This window comes from Triplophysa rosa, linkage group LG8 (genome assembly GCF_024868665.1).
Source record: "Triplophysa rosa linkage group LG8, Trosa_1v2, whole genome shotgun sequence".
NCBI classification, from domain to species: Eukaryota; Metazoa; Chordata; class Actinopteri; order Cypriniformes; family Nemacheilidae; genus Triplophysa; species Triplophysa rosa.
Genome location: NC_079897.1, coordinates 18,000,046 through 18,026,524, shown reverse-complemented (window position 1 = coordinate 18,026,524; position 26,479 = coordinate 18,000,046). Strand labels below are relative to the sequence as shown.

At 40.9% G+C, this 26,479-nt stretch overlaps 3 protein-coding genes across 5 annotated transcripts; all 3 read left to right on the top strand.

Annotated features, from left to right (window-relative positions):
* The first annotated feature begins 7,168 nt into the window (after positions 1-7,168).
* Positions 7,169-13,215, top strand: il11a (interleukin 11a). Its single transcript, XM_057340930.1, has 5 exons — positions 7,169-7,580; positions 8,203-8,357; positions 10,975-11,067; positions 11,230-11,391; positions 11,539-13,215. The coding sequence occupies exons 1-5, from the start codon at positions 7,574-7,576 to the stop codon at positions 11,710-11,712; spliced, it is 591 nt and encodes a 196-aa protein (XP_057196913.1). The 5' UTR covers positions 7,169-7,573; the 3' UTR covers positions 11,713-13,215.
* A 428-nt stretch (positions 13,216-13,643) lies between these two features.
* Positions 13,644-20,703, top strand: znf628 (zinc finger protein 628). 2 transcript variants are annotated; one of them, XM_057340816.1, is made up of 7 exons: positions 13,644-13,944; positions 14,627-15,160; positions 15,489-15,561; positions 15,793-16,875; positions 17,003-17,333; positions 17,527-17,681; positions 17,896-20,703. In XM_057340816.1, exons 2-7 carry the CDS (start codon positions 14,799-14,801, stop codon positions 20,101-20,103), a joined length of 4,212 nt encoding a protein of 1,403 aa, XP_057196799.1. In that variant the 5' UTR covers positions 13,644-13,944; positions 14,627-14,798; the 3' UTR covers positions 20,104-20,703. The 2 variants fall into 2 exon arrangements, with proteins under 2 accessions (XP_057196799.1, XP_057196798.1); XM_057340815.1 differs by having other exon boundaries at positions 13,644-14,090.
* Positions 20,704-20,909: 206 nt separating this feature from the next.
* Positions 20,910-23,305, top strand: LOC130558480 (probable N-acetyltransferase 14). 2 transcript variants are annotated; one of them, XM_057340908.1, is made up of 3 exons: positions 20,910-21,269; positions 21,774-21,863; positions 22,021-23,305. In XM_057340908.1, exons 1-3 carry the CDS (start codon positions 21,180-21,182, stop codon positions 22,780-22,782), a joined length of 942 nt encoding a protein of 313 aa, XP_057196891.1. In that variant the 5' UTR covers positions 20,910-21,179; the 3' UTR covers positions 22,783-23,305. The 2 variants fall into 2 exon arrangements, with proteins under 2 accessions (XP_057196891.1, XP_057196892.1); XM_057340909.1 differs by lacking the exon at positions 20,910-21,269 and adding an exon at positions 21,358-21,380.
* Positions 23,306-26,479: the final 3,174 nt, after the last annotated feature.

Sequence of the window (26,479 nt, the reverse complement as noted above, 5' to 3'; positions counted from 1 at the left end):
CCTTCGCAGGCAAAGAGTCATCACCACCCTGACAGTGGGCATCAGACCATAGATTACAGCTGGCAAAACATGAATGTCCAAACAATAGGTTGATAACAGTCCACCAAACACTGTAATGTTGCAATAAAAGTCAATTCAGATTTTATTTATAGAGCACAAATTTCACAGCCATAGTTATTTTAACATCTTAAAATGATAGTAATAACAATAATCCCAACAAATTCCAATAAAAGGACTAAAATGTAATTTCGCTTAAAAAAGTGGGGCATAATAGCTTATCAACAGTTCTGCTTTTGATACACATATCTGTTAATACATTGTTTTTTTATTTGCTGTTTTGAATTTTCTGATTTTCCACAAAATAATATTCCAAATAAAAACACCTTTTTTTGTTTGACTTAACTTGGAAGCATCTCCTTTTTCTTGTTGTCCAATAAAAATATCTGAAGCAAAAGTAAACAAGAAAAATTCACCTTGTTTGTCAAGTTGCATAAAACTTCCCATTAACCAATTTTTTCTTGTTTTTCTGAGCGTAAAGATAATTTAGTGAGGTTTATTCTGCAAATAGGAAAAAACAATTCACAAACAGGATATAGTTGGCAGTCTTGCTTCTCACGTAAATGAATGTTTAGATATTCGTCATGAGCCATTTAGAGACACAAGCCGTGTAATTGCTTAACAACACAATGGAAAGCACAAGTTTAACAAAAATCCAGATCCAGAGCTCATCCCGTTGGTTGGCATTAGTCACACAACTGACAGCATGAGAATGGGCGTGCATTGCCGTCCAAAGTGTGCCCTCTTGCATATCGCTGGGGTCATGGTGTAAACCTATGTGGGACAAACCAATGACGTCAGAGCATTCCCCGATCTTTTGTCTCCCCTGCACGGCACATTTACGCTTTCTTTCTCTCCTTCCCACTGTCTTACTGTCAGTCGACATCAACTGTCCACCGTATCTCATCCTGTTCCACGTCCCTCCTTTCCTCCTTACTCATGTGTTTTTCAGCCGCGAGATTCCTCTTAAGGAAAAAAACACACTAAAAACGGTGGTGTGACGCAAGAGGATGGTGAAAGGGGGTCCAGTAAGGGGAGGGTCCAGTGCAGTCCAGTGTGTGCAACAGAAGGCCTCCAGTAAGGGGGAGGATAATGAGTTTGGCCTTTGGGCAGCCTGTGACGCTGCTCTCTTGTGAGGTATCGGATGAGCCTGACAAAGACCATGAGAATGCAAAACGTCTCTTGCTGTCTGTCTCCTGGGTGCCTTTTTTAGCTACAAAGAATGTGCTAAAAATAGACCCACTCAGGCTCTTTTCTCTTTTTTACTAGTTTACTTTAAACTTCATCATTTTTGACATTTTTGGACTGCACCAGTGAAGTTCCATATACAGAGAGATAGAGAGAGAGCGAGATCAGTGTAATGACCAGATCTGTTTACATATTTCACTGATGGTTCCATCCGCTTGTTTTTTGTTGTTGTTATTGTTGAGCAGCCCCCGGTTTATGTTCAGCCCTCTCCTCTAACACCTACTCTTCCGCTTAGATGACGAGAGATGGAGAGACAGTGAAAGATGGAGAGATGGTAAAACAGATGGTGGAGGTAGAAGACTCTAGGTCGACAGAGAAACAGACAGACATAGAGACAGACAGGGAGATGCTGAGAGATAGAGCAAGACTGGGAGTCAGCATGCGATAATGTATCGACATCTAAGTCGAGATGCGATAATATTTCTTTATTCTTTATGGATAGTTATTGTAATCCTTAATATATTGCGATCTCCCACTCGTTTGTGATTAGGTTTATCTCATTGAATTGGCGTGGCATATTTTTTTACCTTATTTTGATATGGGTAGTTGCCAAATATACCGTTGTGGCCTATGGTGTGACAGCAAAAAATTAGGGTAACACTTTAGATTAGGGTCTCAATTCTCTTGCTTATTAGCATGCTTATGGCTGTTTATTAGCACGTATAAAACACATATTAATGCCTTATTCTGCATGACCTTATTCTACATCCCTAAATCCTACGCAATACCTAAACCTAACAACTACCTATAAGCGACAATTTAGGAGGCAAAGGTTGTAGTTTATAGATATTTAATAATAAGAATTGGACCCTAATCTAAAGTTTTACCAAAATTAGAAAACAAAATGTTCATTTATTTTACATTATATTGAGCCTATAATATAAAATAGAATAAGAGAGATCTTCATCTTCAATTTTTGTCATCACACCATAGGACACTTCACGGGTCACTGTTCTGAATTAAATACTAGATATTACAAATACTATTTTTTGGCATAAAGATTCAATAATTCGGTATCATAAGGTCAAATAGGTAGACGGGACCCATCTCACCCCTAGACAGGACACATACAATGACAGGTGAGGAAAGAATGTTTAAACAGACCGAAAGAGACGGTTAGCATTTTTGTATCCACGTGCGTGTGCTTTAACAGACCAAACTGAAGTCTGCAAAATGTTAACATGCTCATGAGATGGACAGATGAGACGCAGGGAGAGGGTAAGAGTCTGGACATTATGGAAACACTTGCCCACCCTGTAAAATGTTCCTTGTGTGGGTTGTCATCCCTCTTCATTTTATTACATTACTGTCCTCCTCCTCTCTGTTTCTCTCTCACACATGCTTTTCTTTTCCCATGCAGTCTGACCTATTGATCCATAATGTTTATTGTCATGAATTTCTAGTTCATGTTGACGATATGGAATGGTTTTCAATTCGCCTGTTATCATTCTCTGTTCTGTGAATAGATTCAGTTTCTTTGAAATAGTTCATTTCATCTGACCTGACCACAAAGCACACTCATCCTCTCTTAATATGACCGTAAATGTCTTCCAGCAAACAGCTTGCATTAGAGTTTGTGTGTTTGTGTGCGTCAGGGTATTATATCAGAACACTCCTGCCAAGCTCCGAGAGCCGGAATACAGCTACTACCATGGATGATTTACAACTTCTCATTACAGTTTAGGAGAATTTTCGTAAACCAGATTGAGTGAGTGTTAGTACGTGTCTGTTACGATCCAGTACAGGTATAAAATATCACCAGCACCATCCTAGTTTCCCAGGCTTCGAGAAGATTAAAAGTTCTTAGGTGGTGTATGTAAATTTAACTGCTCTTTGCGTGTGTGTGGGGGGGGGGGGGGTTGGGGGTGGCAAAGCGTGATTACTCGTGATTGGACATTTACATTGTCCAGCAGTGTTTGTTGTATTTTCATGCATCCATGCACATGTGTGTTTGCAGCATTGTGAGAAGGACTCTTGAGATGTCATTTTATTGCTCAATGACTTTCTCCCTGCAGTGTGTCATTCTTTCTCAGTCCCCCCCCCCCCGCTTGTCTTTCCCATAGAGCTATTAACATACTCAGTTGCTCTCTGACGTCCATGAGGGGTACAGGGGTTGGGGAATGTGAGGTTGCCAGATTGTGTCTGCAGGGCACACCCCTCAGTTCTGTAGTCAGAAAAGGTCAAAGGACACAACAACTTTCTGTCATAATGATCTTGTTTTTTTACTTTATTGAAACAGTCTCCCACACACATTCATCTTATAAGAGTCACTCTCACTTTTGTTTTCTTATAGTGAAATTCCCTCCAGGATATTGTGCGAGACGGGAGAGAAATTATTGCTTTATATCAGATCATGCTTCTGCAGGTATTCTTCCTGTTTGTCAGTTCGATGTCACACTTGCTTCTCTGCCAACTGTTGATATTTGTGTGTGTGTTCAGGACCGAGGCAGAGATAGGCACAGTCTTGCACGTAAAACATCATAAGTTGATGGCCTAACATCCGCTGTGTTTTGAAACTCTGGAGAACAGAGTAACATTAAACAAAGTTTCTGATGAGTAATGGACTTTAAACATCCTCACTTTATCAAGTTGTTACCTATTTAGACTGGTAGAAACATGTTCCATAATAGTGACTAATAAGCTTACGAATATTCATGCCACCCCCCACCCACACTTACATAATTTGAAACATTCAGCATTTCTAAAAGCGTTTTCCATTCGAGTCTGCTAACTCAACGGCTCCACAATTAATGCTTTTAATTGCACATGCAGTCTGAAAATAAAAAACAAACTGGACTTACCCCAAATGGTGGTGATTGGACTGCTGTTTAAGGTTAAATGAATTTCACAGTGAATATCGGGGCACAGTCCACTGGACCACCAGCGCCAACAAACAGTCTGAAATTTTTATTTCCAATTTTATTCTTACAGTTTACTCACATTTTATTTCATATTTTACTGCTGTCCTTCCGAAACCTCGTATCTCCATATTTCGTGATTTTTTTTGCCATAAATCATTATTATTAGTCATCCTTTATGTTTGCCAATATCCAACCAATAAAAAGTATTAAAAAGTGCTTGTCAACTTTGACCTATTTATTTATTTGAAAAAGTGTTTCCTGAAAAACAGCCAATTTGGACATCCAAGGTTTTGGAAGGACAGCGACGATATGCATGTTTTAAATATTTGCAGGTTCAAGTAGAAGTTGAGATCTGTGGCAGAGTAGCAATTTTTCAAGAAAAAACAACATACATTTAAGTTAGTTTCTTACACAAAGGCTTCATAAGGCTTTAGAAAATGTATGTAATATAATATAATAGATAATGAATATAATATTGCCACAGCTTTATTCACTTTATGAGGTTTGTGAGGCATTCAGCTAATCTTCTCTTATTGTGTGTCACAGAAGAAAAAAGTGGAATGAATTAAAAGCAATATGAGGGTGCGTAAACAATTCAAATTTTTGGATTTATGAAAATGTTTACTTTTTTTTCTTGATGGATGAACTAACCTTTTAAAAAGCATTTGCAATTCAATGCACAGCAGAAATAGACATTGTGTATCGATTTAAAACATTTAAAGTCAATTAAAGTCTCACTGAGCCTGCTGTCCATTCCTGAGAGCACAAAGCTTTTCAACAGTAGTTCTTAAACTCAGCATTTTAACCACCTGTTGAAATTCATTAGTGCCTTAATTGTTCAATTAAGCTTCTGCCCTTTAGCCCCAGGTGTTGACACATCAAAGCAAGCTATTAAATAAAGACAACATTACTAGCTTGTAAGTATGTTGGGCATTGAAACCGTGTGTGTATTATTGTGTCCTGCTGTGTGTATGTCATGAATGGTGGTCTGGCAGTGTGTGAATGTGAACTGGAAGACCTGCACATAATGACTGTGTGTATGTCTCATAATGGGGGATATTACAGTAATGAGGTACCAGGATGTCTGGACAACTATTGCTCCCCACCTGTGTCTCACTTCCCCCGTGATCGAGGTGTGTGTGTGTGCTGGTGTGTGATGTCTGTGAGCTTTTTGACCGGACAGCTCAGACTACTGGTCCTGTGCAGCGATGTCATGGACTGAATGAACATCAGGACCACACAGTCACATACAGCAGAGCAATCCCACTAACACCCACACACATAAGCAGCCACACACCCTTTAGATTACGGATTTAAACGCTCACCGTCAACCACCCAAGAGACCCCCATAAGGGCACGCAGGCAGAGAGAGTCGGTGAGTGACTAACCTCACTCTTTCTTTTATTCTTTTCCCAGCTGTGTCTTCAAACAAGTCTTTGATGTGGGAAATTAAAAGAGCGAGTGTGTCAATATCTCCCACCATCGCTCCTGCACACTCATCCATTTCCCTTCCTTCCATCTCTTCCTTTCTGCTCCCTTTTTATGGCTGACCCAACAAAACCAGACTGTGACCCTGCAACCGCATTACCTTCTCACACTGTGTGTACAGTATGTGTGTGTAAGAGAGTGAGAAAATGAAAGGCAATGTGTGAAGATCGTTTTTTGCATATGTACACGTCTGAGTGTGTGTGTGTGTGTGTGTGTGTGTGCGCGTGTGTGTGTGTGTGTGTGTGTGTGTGTGTGTAGGGGTGTAGTGACCATCATGACTTGGGGGATGCCTTTTTAATGAACTTTATGGGAAGTGACCGAAAAGTTGGGAGAGAGGGATGAATGGGGTTCAAACCCGTGTGCACAACTGCTCTTAAGATCATTCCCCTAATTTTTGGGTTATAATCATTCCCCTACCTTTATGTATCCCAGGATTCCCCACACACACTTTTCAAATTATAACTCCCTTATGTATGTGTTCAATTGCGAGCTTGCTAAATCTTTAAAGGTTTGCTATTAATGCCGCATGTGTATTTAGGGTTGCATTAACCCCTCGCCCATACTTTCTCTGTCTGGAAACTCCTCAATGCTACTTTTGCAACACTGTGCCATGCTTTATTGCATGTGACTCCGTGTTTCCAGCGCCATGTACTGGTTTCTGTATATGCTAAATTAACCGTCCCCCTCTCTCTCCCTCTCTGTCTGTCTGTCTGTCTCTCTCTCTCTCTCTCTCACTCTTGAAGGGTTAGTGCTAATGTTCTGCAAGTCCCCTAACTGTTACTATGCAACACTTACAGGCCTCACTATGCAACACCTTTCATTTTTATTCCCTCTCTCACTCTTTCCTTTACCCCGGAGAGAAAGAAGGGGGAGCGTCAGAGAATGAAAAAACGCTTGGAAAGGGTGGAAATAACAGGCTGGTGTCTCACGAGCAAGGTTTGAAAAGGTGTGTGTGTATATGGTAAATGTGTGCAATGCTACAGTATATTTTAGAAAACACTTCCTCCTCTATAGCTTCCCCCATACATTCAAATGCAAATAATGTTCATTTATTCATAATATAACAGACTTAAAAGAAAAACAGAACAGAGTTATGAAACTCAGATTGACTGATATAAAACGAAACAATGGGCTTTTTAAACTTTTGCAGTGATAAAGGGAGAGAGGGGAAGAGATCTGCAGATGAAAAGATAAAAAGATGGATGATTTGATTGGCACAGATGGCTTAACGGGACGGGGCAGAGGAAGAGAGATAGTAGCAGGAGGGACGCGGAGAGATAGTCGTAGAAAATTATGTTGCCAGAGAGAGAGGGAATAAAATAAAAACAACTAAACTTTTTTCTTTTTGCAAAAGGAGACACAGACAGCCGAGGGGAGGGGGCGCGCGCTGAGGAGAAGGCGCGCTCGCGCATGTGAGAGTGTTTTTATGAATGAAGTGGTGACTCAGGATGTGTCATACCCCCGTCTTTATAAAGGAAGTTTTAAACAAGCCTAAACATTTCACTTCGCGAAAAATTAGACTTACACTCGCATCCCTCTCTGTCTCTCCCTGCATACACCTCTCTGTCCCTCACCGTGTCTCTTTCCATCCTCAGTCGCGTTTATTAAACCTAAACAACATATTGGGACTGAATAGAGCCTTTATCTTGGAGCAACTTTTGCTGCTTTTTTCTTGTTCTCGCTCATTCTGCACTTTTGTCATTCATTCATTTTCCTCCGCACCTCACACTCTTCCTCTGTAAACTGCTGTCTCGAGCCGAGAGAGAGAGAGAGAGAGAGAGAGAGAGCGAACTTTGGGAGCACGTGACAATATCTGGAGCTTCATTTATTTATTAATTTTTGACCGTTTTATTTATTTATTTATTCATCCGCTTATTTATTTGCAACTTATCAACTTTTTATCAAGGACCTGGACAAATATGAAATGTAAGTGTCAATTTATTTTTTCTTTTCGTTATATTTTACGTTTTAGTATTACTTTTGAGTAATGGTCACGAATCTGTTATAGGCTAGTGGCACTTGTTGGTTTAAGTCAGCAAATCGCCGTTTTGTCATTAAATGTATATGTTGTGAAGCCACTTGCGTACCCAAAAATAAACTATGTCAGCTATCATCCTTGAAGTGACAAGATGTATTTCTTATTTTTAGTGTGATTGATAAAAATGATCTTTGTATGCATTGTTAGTGTTAATGGGTGAAGTTAGTTTGACAGGATAATGACCCGAGGCACTCGCGGTTAGTTCATTAGACACGCATTTATCATGTCGCCACTAATAACGGATCAAGTGTTTTTCGCTCGAGGCGCACAGCAGCGCTTAACTCTAATGACGGACCGCTACTTCTAGGATGATGTAACATATTCACCGTTATTTCCTTCTTCGAGAGATGCAACAGTGTCCTCCGGCACAGAATAACGATATGCTTTTGGACGTGTGGAAACATCGTGCCGCTGTAACTGTGTCAGATGCTCCTGGGACGGACCCAGGAATGTTGTGTGCGTGCAGGCAAGCGTCTAATGTAACGACCCATGATCTGTTTTATTCCTCAGTGCTGGGCGAATCCTCTTCATCTCTGCTCCTGTCGCTGCTGTTGGCTCAGCTGCATCTCTTAACGTCGGCCTTCCCTTCCCGGAGAATTCACACTGATTTAGACAATCTGACAAATCAGACCAGGCACCTTCTCAAGCTGACTCAGGATCTGCTGGTGAGTTGAACGCAGGACTTTATCAGTGGCAGCAGTGCACATGCTTAACCAGGAAAGGAAGTTCACACTGTTCTCAGATGTTGATAATAATCTGGAAGCGTGCTGAGAGATGGCCGGGCTGTAGTTATACCCCTCGCAAAGATTTGTGGACGGGAATGGCCTTATCTCTCTTCTCGCTGTGGCTCTTTTTCTGTCCCACACAAACATACACAGATACTCGCTGCTTCGCTTTCCTTCAGCTGGCTCATATTAATCACGGCGAGAGGTGAGATAGCAGATCGCGGTGGCTTTGAGTTCATGTGGGAGCAGATAAGGCTCATTACTGAAGCGTATCTGACGAAAAATAACAGATCTGTGGATTCAGGCCCAGCAGCAGGCACAACATCCCAGACCTTATCAAAGCAATGTAACATCTGTAAACTTTCAAATTTATGAGATTGAGCCTTAAGGATGGGGGTACATGTGATACGAATGGCTCAGAATCAAACCATCTGTGACAACAAGCAAGGGTTGAAGGATGGCTGTCATGCCATGAGCTTTGGTTACGTTTTGTGGTTGCTAAGTGATGGAGATCCATATTTTGGGGGGTTTTAACCCAAATTGCTCCCCTCATCTCTCTGAGGCTTCCCTTTCCTACCCCTCTCTGCGGAAACATAAACAGATACTTGTTCCTATGGTTACTTGGAGGTCCTGTGTACCACCCTGAGTAAAGCACGTGGCACAGAAAGGTGAAAAGTATAGCGCTACATTCTACGCCGTCCTAGTAAAGGCAAAAGGTTGTACCACCTAATAGCGTAGTATGAGTTATAGGGTGTTATTGTAGATTATTGGTGTTAACTTGATGTGTTTTTGCGTTTTTGTTCACCCTGGATGGTCTGCATTTACTGTTGTCCATCTAGAATTTAGTTTTACAATCACCTGATGTTGTTGTGCGATTTGCTCACTTACGTTACTGTTTCTCAGGGCAGGTCGCCACATATCCGAGTACAAACCTTTGCTAAAATTAAACAGAATAGCACTGTGGGAAATGATTGCGATGATGTGGTTGTGTGCAAATGTGTGTTGTTAAATGGGTGTTTAGCATCTGCTGCCGTGTGTATGTGTACCAGATGTTACAGCAGAGAACTTTATCAAAGACCCCACTGGTGACAAAAGGCCCCAACTCGCTTTGAACAATATTTTGTTAGTTCTTCAATGACATGAAGCATTTATTTTGGTTTCTTTTCTTCTTGCACGGAGTTCCACTTTACAGGGGTCAAGTCTAGGAAAGAAAAATAGAACGGGAGTCAACGGAAAGTCCCCGCAAGAAAGCTGTAAAACCATGTGCGTATGCACAGAACGTGTTACTGTTAGGTGGTGAGAGTCTATATACATGCTGTGTTTGTATGACTGCGTGTGCGTGCCCGTGCGAGCGTGCACGTTGTAAATAGTTGTGGTCTGTGTAGGTGTGGGGCCGCTTGTTTAGCTTTCGGTCTCCACAGCAAAGTGTCCTGATAAAAATCGGTCTGATTTATCACATTCCATATTTGCATTCAGGAAGTCAGGAGGAGGGAGGGGACAAGAACCAGCTGAGTGAGGTCATAATCTAAATAGGAGAACAATAACTGAGAAGAAGGGACCAGAAGAGATAAAGAGATCAGAGAGCACTTTGGTGATAGTCTAAGATGGAGAAAGATGAAACTTTAGCACTGAAGAAAGAAGTGACGACAAGGATTGATGAAGGATGAAGTAAGGGATGAAGTGTGTCATCATTTGGCTTACACGCTGGAGCCTTACAGATAGAGAAACGCTATGAAGAGCAGGCATATACAAAACAACATCTAGGGGAAAAAACACATGCCTCCAAAGTGTGAGTCGCAGCGGAAAGCTGGCTTGAGCACGAGACGGCTCCTGTTTTCATCATGTTGACTTCTGATTGGCTGATGGTGTTGTTTTCCTCTTCTGATTAGGATACACCTGTCGCTTAAAACAGACGTTATCAGCACGAGTTACACAGTGGTTTACACAAATAACCCTTTGACTTGTAAACACTCTATTTATGTGCATTAGGGAGCATGCACGTTCGGATCATGTAATGTATTGTCTAAACACCTACTGAGCATCGTCAAAATCTATTTCTATCTCCCTCTAGTGGCCAACGTGAACGTTGCCTCCAGACAAGGACCGGCCATACGTCATGGCACCTTTTTTTAGTCCTGACCCTGGAGTTTCCCTGCAGCCCAGTGTTGTCTATTCCACTTCAAACTCCTTAGTCATTGCATATGTTGTTATTCCTCCTTTAGAAAACATCCTGTGGCTTCAGGTCACGAACCTTTATTGTCGGGGTTAGGAAGTTAAAGCTTGGGGGAACTCTGACTGACTTCTGTTCTGTGTAATTCTGTGGTGGTGCTAGTGGAGGCCAGTCGTTCCTGGGACAACTTTTGCTTTTTTGTTTTGTTTGTAGAGTTCAAAGTTGGGGTTCAGCCTAAGAGTTTAAAGCTCCTTGGGTGTGACCATAGGAAATTCTCAAAGTGCCATGACTCAGTTTTGTGGACAATGTTTCCTGTCGGAATACGTGTGTGATGTGCAGTTTTATCTTTTTATTGATGCCTGTGGTGTCCTTTCTTCTGTCTTTTAGAAAGATCCAGTGTTTGGCACAGATATTGAGCACCACAGATTCAAGTCTCTTCCAGCGATTAGTAACAGAGTCAGTGACCTTAATACTCTGGAGGTGTGTATGAGAGCAAAAATATTATTAAACATAATTTTTCTATATTTCTATCCGTACAATGTATCATGTAAAATGTATGCATTTGAAAGATGATGTAATGATGCACCATTTCTTTCAATTCGTTTTGCTAAATGTTTTTCTCTTTCTCTCTCTCAAACACAGTTCAAACCTGCTCTTTCTCAGCTCCATGCAGACCTAAAGTCCTTTGAGCACCATTTTGAGTGGCTGAACAGAATAACACGCAAACAGCTCCACAGCTCAGTACCAAAGCTGACAGACATGATCTCCCACATTAAGAGCCTTATAAACTCCTTACAGCGTCAGGTAAAATGCAGAAACACACATACATCTCTTTGTATAAGCAAGCACCATGTACCACTGAGAATTAAAAAAAAAGATTTATGTATTTGTATCCAAAATAAATGTGGTGATTTTGACATTTTTTTATGTCTTGTCTTTGTGAACTTTCAGATGACACGAGCAGAGGCTACCCGGATCCCCGTCCCCTCTCCCTCGCTCCCACCCAATCCCTCCTTCCACTGGGAGGTGGTTCAGTCCTCTCAGGAACTCCTGCAGCAGTTCAGGCTCTTCTGTGATTGGGCCTCACGAGTGTTCCTTACTCTTAAATCTAGATCACCAGCATGAGAAACCTCTATGGTGTAGTGCAAACAACAGTGGAGAATAAACGGCCTGGACTCAAAGACCAACTGCAGCCAATTCCTTGATCGGCGTGACAGACTGAACCAGTAAGGCAACAGTAGTGATGAAATCTACATGCTGCCTTCTTTAGCCCACTGGCACATTGCACCAGGAGTTCAAACATAAAGACTAATGTCACCTGTCTGGATATTGTGGTCTTCATATCAGTCTGAGGCCTGATCAGTGAAAGAGTCTGATCATGAACTGCACTCTAGTCGACACCCTGCTTCTGACGCTTCATTTAACCTTCATTTGCTTTTCTTTTTTTACAATTCATTTTCAGACCTATTTGTTATTTATGTATTTATTTATTTATTAATTAGTTATTTATTTGATATTATTTATTTGATTTATCGATAAATATGTCAAGCAGATTATGTCAACATTCAGTTAGGAAGTAAATGTATTTTTTCTTTCTTTGATTTCTGTCTGTCAGCTTCTCCTCTACCACAACAAACCACATTTTATAACTTCTGTGTCTCTTTTTAAATGTTTTGTTTTTCTTATTGTCATAATTTCCTTTTCACTGTTACTTAGGTCACAATACTCTGCCACTAAATGTAGCAATATATTTGGGAGTTTAATGTGCTGGATGAGAGGGAATAAGCACTGACCTGAACTCTGCTTGTATTTCTTTTTTGTTGTTCTTTTCATTTGCACAATATAATGGAGTTTGTTTAATCCTTTCTGTGATTTGCAAACATGTTTTGATAAAACAAGCAACGCAAGCAAGCATTCTCGTCCATGAGAAAGAGACGACCCAAGACTTAAAATACTGTGTATTGTGAAACGTTGGTACTGTACAGCAGTACATACAAGCTCCCGAATGTAAATTGGTGTATACAATGCAATTATGTATAATATACTTTTCTATAATATAAGGTTCAGTGCTTTATCAATGTGTTGCAAAATCAACATTGTTACATTCCTCCCTCTTTATTAAGATTTTGATACAGTATTTACTATTTATTGATATTATTGTTGCGGTTATTAGTAATTATGTTTATAATAGTTATTATTTTCAAATTATTTATTTTCACTCATCAGAAGTCAAACATCTGTTTTGTACTTTTATACTTCTTATTATCATCTCTGTTTAGGTCAGTTTCCATGTCTGAAGGTTTCTACAGACATGTGCACTAAAACATTTAGAAACTGACTTGGGGGCGGTTTCCCGGACAGGGCTTAAATCTAGTCTCAGACTAATTTAAATGGGAGTGTCTTGATTGAAAACAACTTGCACTGGCATATCTTAAAATATATCAGTGCAATTGTTTTGTCTCGAGATGCACATCATTAATGTTTCTTTGTAAAATATGTATTTGAAAACGCCTTAAATATCCTAGTTTAACTAAGGCCTAGTCCTGGTTTAAAATAATCCCTGTCCTGGAAACCGCCCCTTTGTGTTCAACTGTTTGCCTTGTGTTGTGAGAGAGACAATAAAGAAATATAAGATATTTGGTAGTTGGTTGTCTTAAATGAAATGCTACACCACACAATTAGATGCGTATAAAAATGGTTCTATACAACCTTTTTTTAAAAGCCCAATGCAACTTTTTCTGTTGCTGGTTTAAGGGATTATGAACAAACTAAGCAAGCGATAACATATGCAGCGCCACACTACATTACCCACAACCCCCCTCGCCGACGTCGATCAATGCATCACATGCCCTCTCTTTGTCTATGCTGGAGATATAAGGTATTTTTATACAACAATGTATGTATGAAAACTTAACAGTTTTTTTCTCGTTGATTTTGACCAAACGGAGCGTAATCTATACATGTTTTAATCAAATGTTTCTCGCAGTCATTTCTTTGACCAATAGAACGATTCAACAGGGGACCAGAATGAACCAATAGCAGCAGACTTTACTGAGAGGCGGTCGCACACGGACGACTGCTGGTTAGTTTGTGCTCTAGATTATTGTTAAGGTTGTGTGGACTATCACTGCGGACTTTGGCCTTTTATCACAAAATCAAAATCGCTCATTTGACAACATTGAACAGAAGGACTAACAAATGCATTGAAAAATGCACTATTTCCGACAAATAATTCGACGCTTGAAGAACGCAGACAGGGACTGAAATGGATCCCAGAAGGCCGGTTCCTGACAACACAAATAAATCAACAATCAACCGATAAAACAGTTATCTATAATTTTGTATTTAAACTAAATGGTGGGTGCGATTTGGACGTTTGAAGCTGTTTGTCTTCGTTTTTTAAATTAACGTTACGCTGACACAAGAAGACTGGAACACAGATAGATCGCGAGAGAGGGAGGGGTAGTGAGGCAAAAGGAGGAGGAGAATATTTAAAGGGAAAGGTGGGTCAACGTTATGTTGGTTTTATTTACTAGTGGGGTAAATTTATAATAGTTATTGCAATAGAAAATGCCTCTATATACTGATATTTATTTATTTGAATGTATATGCCTTACTGCAATAAGTAAATAATAATAAGTTGATATAATTTCACCTAAAATCAATTTATCAATTTTGTTCTTCTAATATTAATAATAATAATTTTTAATCAATTATATTATACCAGCATGATTTGTAGAAGAACCACATTCTGTGTGCTTTTGTACCTTTTGTACAATTAAGCTAACATGCAAGATTTGCTTTGACATACGATTTGTTTATTGACCTAGAAATAGTCCAGAATCTTAGATATTTCTTATTAACATCATAGCCTTGCTTTGTTTTGCCTTAAAAATAAATAAACTTTATTTGCAGATTTAAGTTGGACTTTGAATCACAGAATTTTGAATCTTACTGTATACAGAATATATGCTAAACATTCTGCATGCTTTTACATTTATTTACACGCGTGTTGTAACAATTAAATGCATTATTACAGCTCTTTTAACTTAGAAGAGGAAAGAAGACTTTGTGCCCCAGATATAATTATTTGGCTGAAAACTGGGCTAAACTCCACCAAGCATCAGCAATGGCTCCATCTGCCATGATTACAGCAAAACAACAAGAAAACTGAGACCCCTGCTACTGTCCATCATCTCTCACCGGGTGTAATGGCCAACACTGTTGCTACTCTGGTGGTGCAAACTGACCTCCTACCTTCGCAGACATCCTCCTCCCTGTCTCCCTTTCCTTCTCTCCTCCCACCAGTGGAGGACGGCGAGGAGGATGGAGAGAAGCGAGAAGAAGAGGAGAAAGAATCAGGAACAGTTGTGCTCACAGGTGATTTTGTGACACCATCAACAGTGACTCAAACTCCAGAGCACCCATTTCAATGTTTAGACTGTGGAAAGAGTTTTAAGTGGTCCTCTAGACTTGCACATCATCAGAGGAGTCATAACAATGAGAGACCATATCGCTGTAACATCTGTCCCAAGGCCTTCAAGGGCTCTTCTGCCCTGCTTTACCACCAGAGGTGAGTGATCAGCTTTCTCTGGCTATAAGTTGACACACTTGGTAACAAAACCCAAATAACAATACAGAAATGTGATTCTGCTTTGCTTACCCATATCACCAGAGCTCACACGTTGTTCCTCTCATGTACTTTGTTATTGACATAATGCATTTCAACTTGTTATGGCTTGATTATGTCGTGTTCGATATTACCGTTCTTTCATCCCAAGGTTATTGTGAAAACGATTTGTCAGTTTCAGTCAGTATTCACATAAGTAGACTAATAATAAATATTTTCTTTATAATTTCCTATATAGCACATTCCTAAACTCATTTGTGTGCTATTTAAGGTCTCATTCTGGAGAGAAGCCCTACAAGTGTGATGACTGTGGTAAAGCATTCAAGCGGTCCTCTCTTTTACAGGTATGACATTCCCATCACAAACAGGGTCACTGTAGAATAAAACCACATATGATGGTTGAAAACCAAAAAAACGTTTGAGAGAAAGATACATTTGTTTTGTTGGCACAATTATATCTTTAAATATATATCGCTAAATATTCAGATGAAAGGTTTTTAAGATCAGTAAAAAAAATCTCAGTCCAATTTTAAATGCCGTAAATGTAACTGGCAATTGATGGTTTATTTATCCAGATTCATCGCAGTGTGCATACAGGTCTTCGCACTTTCCAGTGTTCTTACTGCCCTTTGACCTTCAAATGGAGCTCACACTACCAATATCACCTCCGCCAGCACACGGGTGAATGTCCATACCCGTGTGACAGCTGCTCCAAAGCCTTCAAGAACTCCAGCAGTCTGCGTCGCCATAAAAATGTACACCTAGGCTTCAAGCCTTATGTCTGTGATGTCTGCAATAAAGCCTTCAGTCAGTCTACTAATCTGCGGCAGCACATGCGCATACACACGGGCGAACGTCCGTATGTCTGCGGAGAATGCGGGCGAAGCTTTACGCATTCATCCAACTTGGCACTGCATCGCATCTCTCATGTAGAAGGAAAGAGGAAGGGTGCTGGAAAAGCTGGAGGGGCGGGCTCAGGGTCAGCTCCTACACAGGTGGAGGTGGTGCTGACAGAAGATTTGAACACCGTTGGAATGACCCTTTCTGAAATGGTCGGCCTCGTAGGTGGACAGGATGGTGGAGTCGGGCAGGTGTTCCTGTCTCACAATGCAACCTCACTCGCTACCTCAGGCATGACCAATCAAAACCTCCTGCCCCAGCTTACCCTCACACCCACTTCCTCCATAGGCACAGAGAATATGCACATGAGCAAGATGGGCACTGGCACTAATGTCTTGCTGTTTAGCTGTGGCAGCTGTAATGAGACATTTTCAACACAAAATCATCTTGAGGAGCATCAGGCTCTACACCTAGATAGCCTGGGGTCAGGAGGTGACGGAGGGGTTGCGACAGAAAATAGCACAGAAACTGAAGGGGGTGGTGTCTCGCTGGTGGGGGCCACACCATTATTGGCAGACTTTGAGGAGGTTGTTGAAACAACCACAGTTGCAGATGATGGGCAGGGGACAGAGTTACTTGGTCTGGATGGGGTAAGAAATGAGGGGCAAGCTCAGTATGATCTTCTGCAGAGCTTTACTGCATCTGTGAGTCAGATATCCTCTGTTTCCAATGCGCCAAGCTCACAATCCAAAATAGAATGTGCATATTGTGGTAAGAGTTTCAAGACCAGCAGTGGACTGACAAGACACATGGCACAGGTGAGGGCAATAGAAATAACCGTGTTATTATGTGTACTGTTTTGGTGTACAGAGTATTATTTGGTTGGGATATCTTAATGAATTCAAAAACAAAAGCAGTAATCTAATCTAATTTTTTCTTCTCAAGTCCCATCCTCTTGTTCTGTCTGAGTCCCGCTCTCAATTCAGCTGCTCAGCGTGTGATCGATCCTTCCCGCTGCTCTCTTCTCTGCTCACCCACCAGCACTCCCACACGCCTGAGCAGAGACTGCTCGCTGAGGCGGAGGCAGAGATCGTCTGTCCCTCTCTTTCACTGCCACTGCCCTCCTCAAAGAAAGGAGATGGAGAGAGAGAGATCCATGTCAGTTTAATTGCTGTGACTGAGGAGGGAGAGAGGCAAGCTGTGAAGCCAGCTGCCAAAGCATCAGGAAAGGGAAGCAAGAGAGGTGGCAGCAGCAAGACATCTGCTTCAAATAATGGTAAGCACATGTTGCTGTGAGCTTTAACTATTTGTTAGGTTATCTAAGAAAATCTCACTGAAAACTACATAAAACCTGGATTTTTTTTACAGTTCCTTGTTTTACGTTCAGGTTTACATTTGTTCCAAAGCATTAATTCTCTGTTTCTCGATCCTCAAGGGTGTTTTTCTGAATCTGTTTCTGTTCCTGATAGAGAGGCCATATCGCTGCTCTGAATGTGGGAAATCATTTAAAGGCTCATCAGGACTTAGGTACCACATGAGAGACCACACTGGTGAGAGGCCATATAGATGCACAGAGTGTGGCAAGAGCTTCAAAAGGTCATCACTGCTTTCCATACACCAACGGGTAAACAGGGCTGATTTACAGATTGTTTTGATTGCTTCTTAATGAGCGCTGTGTTATAATATACTTACAATATACTTATTCTTAAGTCAGTGCTTTGTTGTATTTACAGCTGATAAATTGTTGTAATTTCATCAAATTCAGGCATGTCTTCTAAATCATCTGTAAATCTAAATAAATTGAAAAACATCTCAACAGTTGCTCTCAACTCCTCTAGGTCCACACAGGGGTCCGGGCTTTTCAATGCCCCTACTGTCCGCTGACATTTAAGTGGAGCTCACACTACCAGTACCATCTTCGCCAGCACACAGGTGAGCGTCCATATGTATGTCAGGAATGTGGCAAGTCTTTCAAGAACACCAGCTGTCTCCGTCGCCACAGTCAGCTCCATTCTGGTCTACGGCCCCATGCTTGCTCGGTGTGCGGTAAATCCTTCTCTCAGACCTCCAACCTCAAACAGCACGAAAGGACACACTCTGGAGAAAGGCCTTTCCAGTGCTCCCAGTGCAAAAAGAGCTTTACACACTCATCCAATCTGCAGCTGCACGTACGCACACACTCCTCACGCAAGGACTTCAAGTGCCAACACTGCGGAAAAGAGTTTGTCATGCTGTCCTACCTGCAGAGGCACTTGAGGACTCATACTTCGGGAGGCGCAGTGGTGTGTACAAAGGAGGCGGGAAAGGTGGCTAAAGGTGGTGTTGCTTCAGAAGCATCAATGTTGAGCTTAAACATGAATGTCCCTGGAGGGCTTACCTCACTGTTTTCCACTGATAGTAATTCCACATTAATTGTTTCACCCCCAAATCTAGACATACCTCCTAACACATCACAGAATTACTTCATGATCCAGACTACTTCAGGACTGCAGCTGATCCCGCTGTCTAATCCCACACCAACACAGCCAGCCCCACCCCCTCCTCCTCCACCACCCCCACAAACACAAAATTTCTTGCTGCTTCAGTGCCAGTCCAGCAATGGAAACCAGCCTAGCCTGATCCTGGTCCCCACAGCATCCAATACAAACACTATTCCCACACCATCAGAACCACAAACTCTCCCCTTGGTGCAGACCTTTCCAGCATTGCCCCAAGTTTTGGCCCCTAACCATACTCAGATCCGGCCATTTCAACCAGTTCAGGCACAACAGAGATTTATTTTGGCCAATAATAATGCTTCCCTCATCCCTGCCCAGCCCCAAAGTACATCAACAATTGTTCGTCCCATTTTAGGCAGCCTTAGTCGTACCAGGAAAGGAAGCACTAGACGTGGACGGAGGACCAACGCTGTTACCCAAAAGCCTCCTCCTGCTGTTCTAGTCAAGCAACCAGTAAAGTCATCAGATTCGTCTTCCACATCTACAACAATTTTCATTCCCACTCCTGTTGCTTCCTCAACAGTGGCGTTCCAGCAGCTGAAGGCTGGTGATCCACCATCTGTTTTACCTTTCAGCTCTGGTCAAGTACCTGAAAGCCCTTCCATCTCTGCCTTGGACATTATATCAGTAACCCCAAATTCTACACCAACTGACAGTTCAACCATCCTGAGAGGTGATCCCAAGAGTGTTCTAGTTGGGGAGAAACCTGTCAATGAAATCTCAAGGGAGCACTTTGTTCTGTGTTTAAAGAAAGATACGGATGATGGTGAACAACGGGATGGGATGGAGGTCAAGGGAGGCAGTGATGCAGGGAGATCATATGTTTTACAGATCGAAGGTGAGGGGCAGCAAGTAGATGGAGGGAATAGTGAGGGAGGAGAGAAGTCATATGTGCTTCGTTTTCAGACAGAGGCAGAACATGAGGGAGATGAAGGTAAAGATAAGGGTGAAATGGTCTCTCTTAACTTACTCCAAGAGTGGGCAGGACAAACCGGAGGGCATGGAAATGTTGATGCTCATGGAGGTGTTGAGAAATCATTTGTACTTCATTTCCAAACTGAGCCACAGGGTGAGGATGACATTCAGTCAAGTTCGGGCTTCATAGGAGATCCAGGTGAAGATCTAAGCCTGCCCTGCCATCCTGCTCAAGCCTTGGTGCCTCTGGATGGGCAAGATGTGGTCTTTGAGCTGAGTGATGAAACAAAAATGCATGAAAGCACAGGTCCTGGAGACAGCGTTCAAATGATTGCATTAATTGAGGGAGTGGACGACAGCTCTGAAGCAAGAGCCAGTTTTAAGGGAGCTGTTGGGTCAAACTCTGGACCTATGGAGGGAGTCTTTCAGCTAGAGGGAGGAGAGGGAATTGTTATAATTGAAGTTAGCACCAGCAGTTTGGGAGAGAGTGGAATGGAAGTAGGACACACTTTAGTGGAAGGAAATGAGGAAAAGCAAGCTAATGACGCACAAGAGCAATTGACATCAGAGGGGCTGAAAATTTCTGAGGGTGAGAGCGTATCGTCTTCTGAGATGGGACTAATTGGAACTTAGGGCAGAGTATAAAATAAATTATTTGTTCACTGCATCATTATCATACAGAAATCATGTCAAGTAACGGTTGACATTCTAATGCGTTTTAACAGTTATCTGTGTTTAACAGTGTTGTAGCTGTAGGACCAACACAGGACCTACAGGAATCTTGGATTCTACATCAATTAATAGACTTTCCTTTGCACAAGTAGACTTCTTAAGAACACAGTGTCTTTGTAATCAGCTGTTTTTCCCTGTAGACTGCATTTTGGGGGATAAAGCATATTGCTTGAAAGTAACAGTTGTTCACCTGGCCCCTACAGGGAGCTGTTCAATGAACCACAATCATAAAATACAGTTCATTTAAAAATAATTGTTTCTGATTGAAGGAAATGCCTGGTTGTCTTGTACAGCCAGGGTGCACTGAAGAAAATGTATAAACTATTGTGAAACTATTTACAGCTGTATAAAGTTAACTTTTGTATATATGTGTACTGTTTGTTTTTATTCTTAATATTGGTACTAGATAATTACGAGACAGTTACCAATAAAAATAGGTACAGTATGAATGTCATTATTTGTGTTTGCTGTTTAATGCATCTCTTAATAAAATATATTATTATTTACTTAATATCTTACATTATTTAGAACTGCATTTCATGCGTTACATATGACTTTATTATTATTGATGTAGGTATTTACAAGATAAGATTACGGGGCTCTGTTCGTATGCTGCCACATAAGGTAAAGTGCATCCAGTGCGCATGCGTTCTATCGTGGAAATCTTATTCGGCGTTCCAGGCAACTCGGATTTAGGAGAGTTCCCACCTCAAACCCTGAAATAACCTCTGTATTTAGGAACATTAAAATATTTAGTAACATTATTTTACTAATGATTTAGTAACATTAAACGTATTTATTTAACAGTAAAACCGAGCTGTTCCAAAAATGATTTCTGGGTTGAGGTATATCTTAAATCCGAGCTGTCTGGAACGTAGCATTAAACCTCTACACGCGCTTCCACATTACGTAACTTGCGTAGGGTCGTATTCATGTAGGGCTAAAACTACATTCCATGTGGGAAGAGATTGCGCTGAATGCTATATTCCTTCAAACGTTGTAACATCGGCTACAAAGACATCCCTGCTTTACCTTCCTTTAAATTTACTGGGTCGCTGAATAATAAGGTAAGTAAGTCACGCATGCTCGGTATAGTATAGCTATAGTTTAAGCTTTGAAGAAGGCGGCGTTTACCATATAAGGATCTAAAAGGAGCATGAGGGGGTCGGAAGCTAACGGTAGAACATGCTACAAATATACCAGATAACTAACTGATCGGCTGCAAAGCCTGAAACAAGAAGACAATATCAGCCTACTATGATTATTAATTGTTTAATTTCCACAAACGTTTGACCAGTATCACGTGTCTTATATAAGACGGAAACTCTTTACAATAATATTATTTAACGTTACTTCTGACCGTTTATTGCTTTTACTTCATTATAAACTATATACTTTATTAAGCACGTATTCATTTGGTGTTTTAGTCCTCATTCGCATGTTCCCAGTGCCGTGTGACTGCTGTGTAAAATGTGTTTGCAACTAAAAGCGCAGCAAATTATATCAAAATCTCGCGTGATTCTGCTAATATAAAATGTCGGATTATATGATGATATTATCTCTTTCTAAAGGGATGTGAAATGGGTAGATTGGACCTTGGTGATGTAGTCCTGCGGCGGATGCAGGAGAAGGACATTGAATCTGTGAAGAATCTGGTCAAGGTGAGATCTTGTCTTGGCCCATTTAACATTAACAAAAATATTTCCTAATTTTTCTTTATTTTTCTCAGTTTTTATCACTTATAACTTCTTATGTTTACTGTGTCGTTTATGGATCTAATGTCATTTTAATTCTGATGCGTCTTTTCTGTTAATACAGGAGGGCTGTGAGGGAACCGAGAACCGTCTGATTCTTCACCTTCTCACCCGTCCGCTTGCTCTCCTCATGCTGGCCACTCTCTCCTCCATCCTCCGCTTCGTGCTGCACTCTTTCGTCTTGGCTTTCATCATTCCTGTTTTCGTTCTCATCGTCTACCTTAAACTCACCATCCCACGATCTGTGGGCATCCTGGGCTCCAGCAAGCCATATTGGGACTATGTGGGTAGCAGTTACCAAGCAGACACAGAACCAGAACTGCCCAATCCTCACTCAGGAAGAGCCAAACAAACCCCCAACCAAGAGAAAACCAGGCGGCGCAAAAAAGCCAAAGAGAAAGAGAAGATCACTGAGAGAGAGCAGGTGGATGAGGATGATCTGAAGGAGAGAGCGAGGGTTGCTGGAGAGATCTGGGTGGCAGAGTCTGATGGAGAGATTATGGGGTGTGTGGCAAGAGACGGTTGGAGTCGGGATGGGGTATGTCGGATCTGCAGGTTGGTGGTCCAATGCTGGTACCGTAGAGAGGGACTGGGCAGATTGCTGGTTCAGGGGCTGGAATCTAAAGTAAAGCAGAGTGGCATATATCGGGTCTATGCCCACGTGCCCTTTCCTTCCAAAGTGGGCGAGGCTTTCTTTAGGAGGCTGGGTTATCGTCTGCAGGGTGAGACTTCGGGGATTGAGGGAGAGGAGGAAGATGATTATGAAGAGCCAGAGAAGGGTTGGATGGGCTTTCCTTTAACCAAAGTGTTTGTTAAGGATCTGTAAGGATCTGTCATTAAAACAAAATTTAAGTCTTGATTTTAGCTACTGAAGATTCTTCACATTCATAATTGCACCAGTTGGTATTTTGTATGTTCATATCTCTTTTCCTGTGAATTTTAGACCATGGTTAAAAAAGTCAGTTAACGTTCTGACTTTGCCACAATAGGTGAAATCATAATGTATATATTTATAAGTATATTGTTCTGCAAGAATATTTTAAGATGTTGAATGTTGCAGATTTCATCTCTGGGTTTAACAAGATGTTAGCTGAGCCGTGACAGAAAGTGACTGAAAAAATAAGCAGTTGACTGACTTTTTTGGCTATTATTCTAATTGCTTTTAAAGAAACTGTATGTTTTTTAAGAAAACGGGATGAAGAGAGTGAATGATTTTCTTTCATTCTTGTGTGTTTACCTTATTTATTTATCTTATTTATTGTGTGGTATTTAAAAATGAGTGATATATTTTGTATGTTTCCCTTGACTATTGAGGAATAAGCTTTTTAAGGTAAAAATAAAAGTATTGCACTACAGTTTTGTCTCTTGTTTTTAATTTTCGCATAAACAGTGTTTTTAAAACTCAAAGTCTAATATGAACGATTGAAATGCGAACATTTAAATGTTTGTTTTCCAATTACTTTTCTGCTTTGCTATTTCTCTGTGCCATCTGTAGCAAACTATTGTTTCTATGTGAATTTAAGTTCAATTCATATCAAGTCTGATTGCTTTAAATTTGCTGAAAACACATTGCAAAATGGATCTACAGTTCAGTTCTGCATGCTGTACGTTCTGTGTGGGTGGAGACAGTTTGGTGATGCTCAGCGTGTTCGAAACGGCGAGCAGTTTGCGCTGTGTGGTTTGCTTAAAACAGTCGATACCTTAACCACTCACACTACTACCCAACAGCACCTACTGCTCTCATTTACCAGCGGATGTTTGTACAGTTTACTGTGTGGTTGGGGAGATTCTCACCTGCAGCACAAAGCTGCACCGTCACGTTTTGGGTTCGCTTAGGTAAAACCTTTGACTATTGTATAGACCTGACAATTACATCCAAATTGTTTATTGAAGTAAGAAGATGATAAAACATGCAGATTATGTACTGTAGGCGTGTAGTATTCATTTAGTAGTATTCACTTTCACACAATTTTATGCATGTTTAGGTTTAAAAGCTGCTTTCAGGATGACTTGAGTCGTTACCTGACACATTTTACATCTGATCAAACCTCTCTAATATACTCACACCGAGGTAAAGAAATGAATCAACTAATGAATGCAGTGTTTGAGAACCCTTTTTTCAATCGAGTGTGTAAAGTACACACATGTGTAATGTAAAAACCTGTTTTATGCATTTCAGAAGCCATGGTTTTCGTGAGCTGAACGCGTGTTAGTCAACTAATGAGTTGCTTCATCTTCTCTTTGTAGTTTTTGCAAGTCACAGTGGCCAGTTTGTTGTCAAGGACCTTTGTTTTAATGCACAGAGGCGCTCAGGCAATTAAACACCTGCTACTAAGCCCCCTAACTGATGTGGGACTATTATTGTCACAAGGAAACAGATGTGAGTTCATGACTCTGGAAAGTAAGTGTGTTTGGACCTGTGGTTGAAGTTGTCTGCACGATGGAGTCCTCTGTGTGTGTATTAGTGCGTGTGTATGTGGGAGGGTGGGTTTCGGAAAATATGACTTGACGTTTCCTGTATACTCAATGATTTGTGTTGTGCCCCTTGATACAATGTGGTGGTCGTCTTCGTCTAAGCGAGAGTGAAAAGTGGGCCTTGGGTCACCTGTAGCAGTAAGCAAATATTAAGTTAATTCAAGCTGATCTATTTGACGTGATGTACTAAAATGAAAGAGCACAAACTCTCTCACTGAACGAAAATATCAAGTTCCCCCTTGACATTACACATTGAAGCAAACAGCAGCAAAAAATAATGAGAACTAGCTGTAACAGGAGCAGGACATGTATTCTTTCCTTTATCCTTTCTCTGTTTTCCCATGTTATACACACATAGTGCAATGCGGTAAGACCTCAGAAAGACTTATGGTCGGAAGGTAAATCATGGGAGCAGACAGATCTCTTCCAGATGTTCGAATTCAGACATACACGTTCACACACACACGCACAAGAAGGAGCTCAGTGGAGAGCGGTGATTTCCCTGGCCACAGAGTGCATGAAAGGGTGAAATATAGTGACTGGAGACAGACAAACACAGGATGCCAACTTAAAAGAAACCAGGGAAAAGTCAAAGACAGTTGCAGACGACCGCAAATTAATAAGCGTGCATTAAATGTGTGTGTGAACGGAGTACTCGCCTTTCGTGACTGGGCGGATTTGCTGGGCTTGCTTTTGGCGCAGGGCCCTCGCGCTACCTGTGTGTTTCGCTGTGCGTGCATACAGTATACGTGTGGGTTAATTGGCTTTTTGGAAAAACCCTCTGGAAAGGTGTCAGAGCCTCTGAGGATTTTGGAGACCTCCTGTAGTAAAACCAGCTTTTGGGTCCCTGTGGGAAGAACTAAATGAGTGGAAAGGGTGAGCGTGGAGAAAATCTGAGCAAAAAAGAGAAGGTGTATGGGAGTATTTGCTTGTTTTTTAGGATTGTGTGGGAAAAATGAAGTGGAGGTTCCCTGACTGGGTGCAAGAGATCTGGAAATTTCCAACTCGCTTTGGTTGTGCTGTTGGCAGCGTTTTCTGACGCACATTCTGGAGTTAAAAGGTTATGAAGCACGTCAACAGCTCAGGAGACTACTGGTGCTATTGTACAATACAGTTACTAAATAAGAAATGAACCCACACTGTAAAAAAACCTTCATTTTACAGAATTTTACTGTTATTTTTTTACAGATTTTTCATGTATTTTTGAAATACGGTCAAAAACCATCAAATTACAAAAAAGGCAGCAAATTTACACGAAAAATAGGAAAACATGTAATTAACATGTAAAAACGTTTTTTTCTTACGGTATATTTCTGGTGCTGCCAGAAATGTTCATTTTTTTACTGCATTTTTACAGCCTATTTTTAAAATGCGGTCAAAAATTAATTACAAATTACAGAAAAGACTGCAAATTTACAAGAAAAATTGAGGAAACCATGTAATTTTACAGTAAAAAAAACGCTTATTTTACAGAATACTTCTGGCGTCCCAGCTGCATTTTTTTACAGTGCATCCTGTCAGCCAACCATTTACATTTATGCATTTGGCAGACGCTTTGGATAAGTGACTTACATTGCATTATCCTATACATTTGTTTCTAAGTATGTGCAATCCCCTGGGATCGAACCCACGACCTTGGCGTTGTTAGCACCATGCTCTTTCCACTGAGCTACAAGAAAGCTGTAAATTCTGTCTAAACTGTCCTTTTAATTATCTTATACACTCTTAAAAATAAAGGTGCTTAAAATGTTCTTCACAGCGATGCCATAGAAGAACCGTTTTTGGTTCCACAAAGAACCATTCATACTTTTTTTATAATCTTAAGAACCTTTTTTTCACCACAAAGAACCTTTTGTGAAACATAAAGGTTCTTCAGATGTTAAAGGTTCTTTATGGAACCAAAAGGTTCTTCGATGGCATCGGAGAACCGTTTGAAGCATCTTTTTTAAGAGTGTAGATGACTTAACAGTTTAACCCTTTGATGAATAGATGTATAGCCAAAAATATAAGATAAAAAACAGTTTTTCCCCGGTAACTACGATTGTAAC

Bases quoted from the DNA above. Each gene is read 5' to 3' on its own strand.
- il11a (XM_057340930.1), top strand. The intron at 8,358-10,974 runs GTGAGTTGAACG...TCTGTCTTTTAG, and splicing joins AGCTGACTCAGGATCTGCTG to AAAGATCCAGTGTTTGGCAC. The intron at 11,392-11,538 runs GTAAAATGCAGA...GTGAACTTTCAG, and splicing joins TAAACTCCTTACAGCGTCAG to ATGACACGAGCAGAGGCTAC.
- znf628 (XM_057340816.1), top strand. From the start codon at position 14,799: ATGGCCAACACTGTTGCTACTCTGGTGGTGCAAACTGACCTCCTACCT. The intron at 15,562-15,792 runs GTATGACATTCC...TTATTTATCCAG, and splicing joins AGCGGTCCTCTCTTTTACAG to ATTCATCGCAGTGTGCATAC. The intron at 17,682-17,895 runs GTAAACAGGGCT...CAACTCCTCTAG, and splicing joins TGCTTTCCATACACCAACGG to GTCCACACAGGGGTCCGGGC.
- LOC130558480 (XM_057340908.1), top strand. From the start codon at position 21,180: ATGCTATATTCCTTCAAACGTTGTAACATCGGCTACAAAGACATCCCT. The intron at 21,270-21,773 runs GTAAGTAAGTCA...CTCTTTCTAAAG, and splicing joins CTGGGTCGCTGAATAATAAG to GGATGTGAAATGGGTAGATT. The intron at 21,864-22,020 runs GTGAGATCTTGT...CTGTTAATACAG, and splicing joins CTGTGAAGAATCTGGTCAAG to GAGGGCTGTGAGGGAACCGA.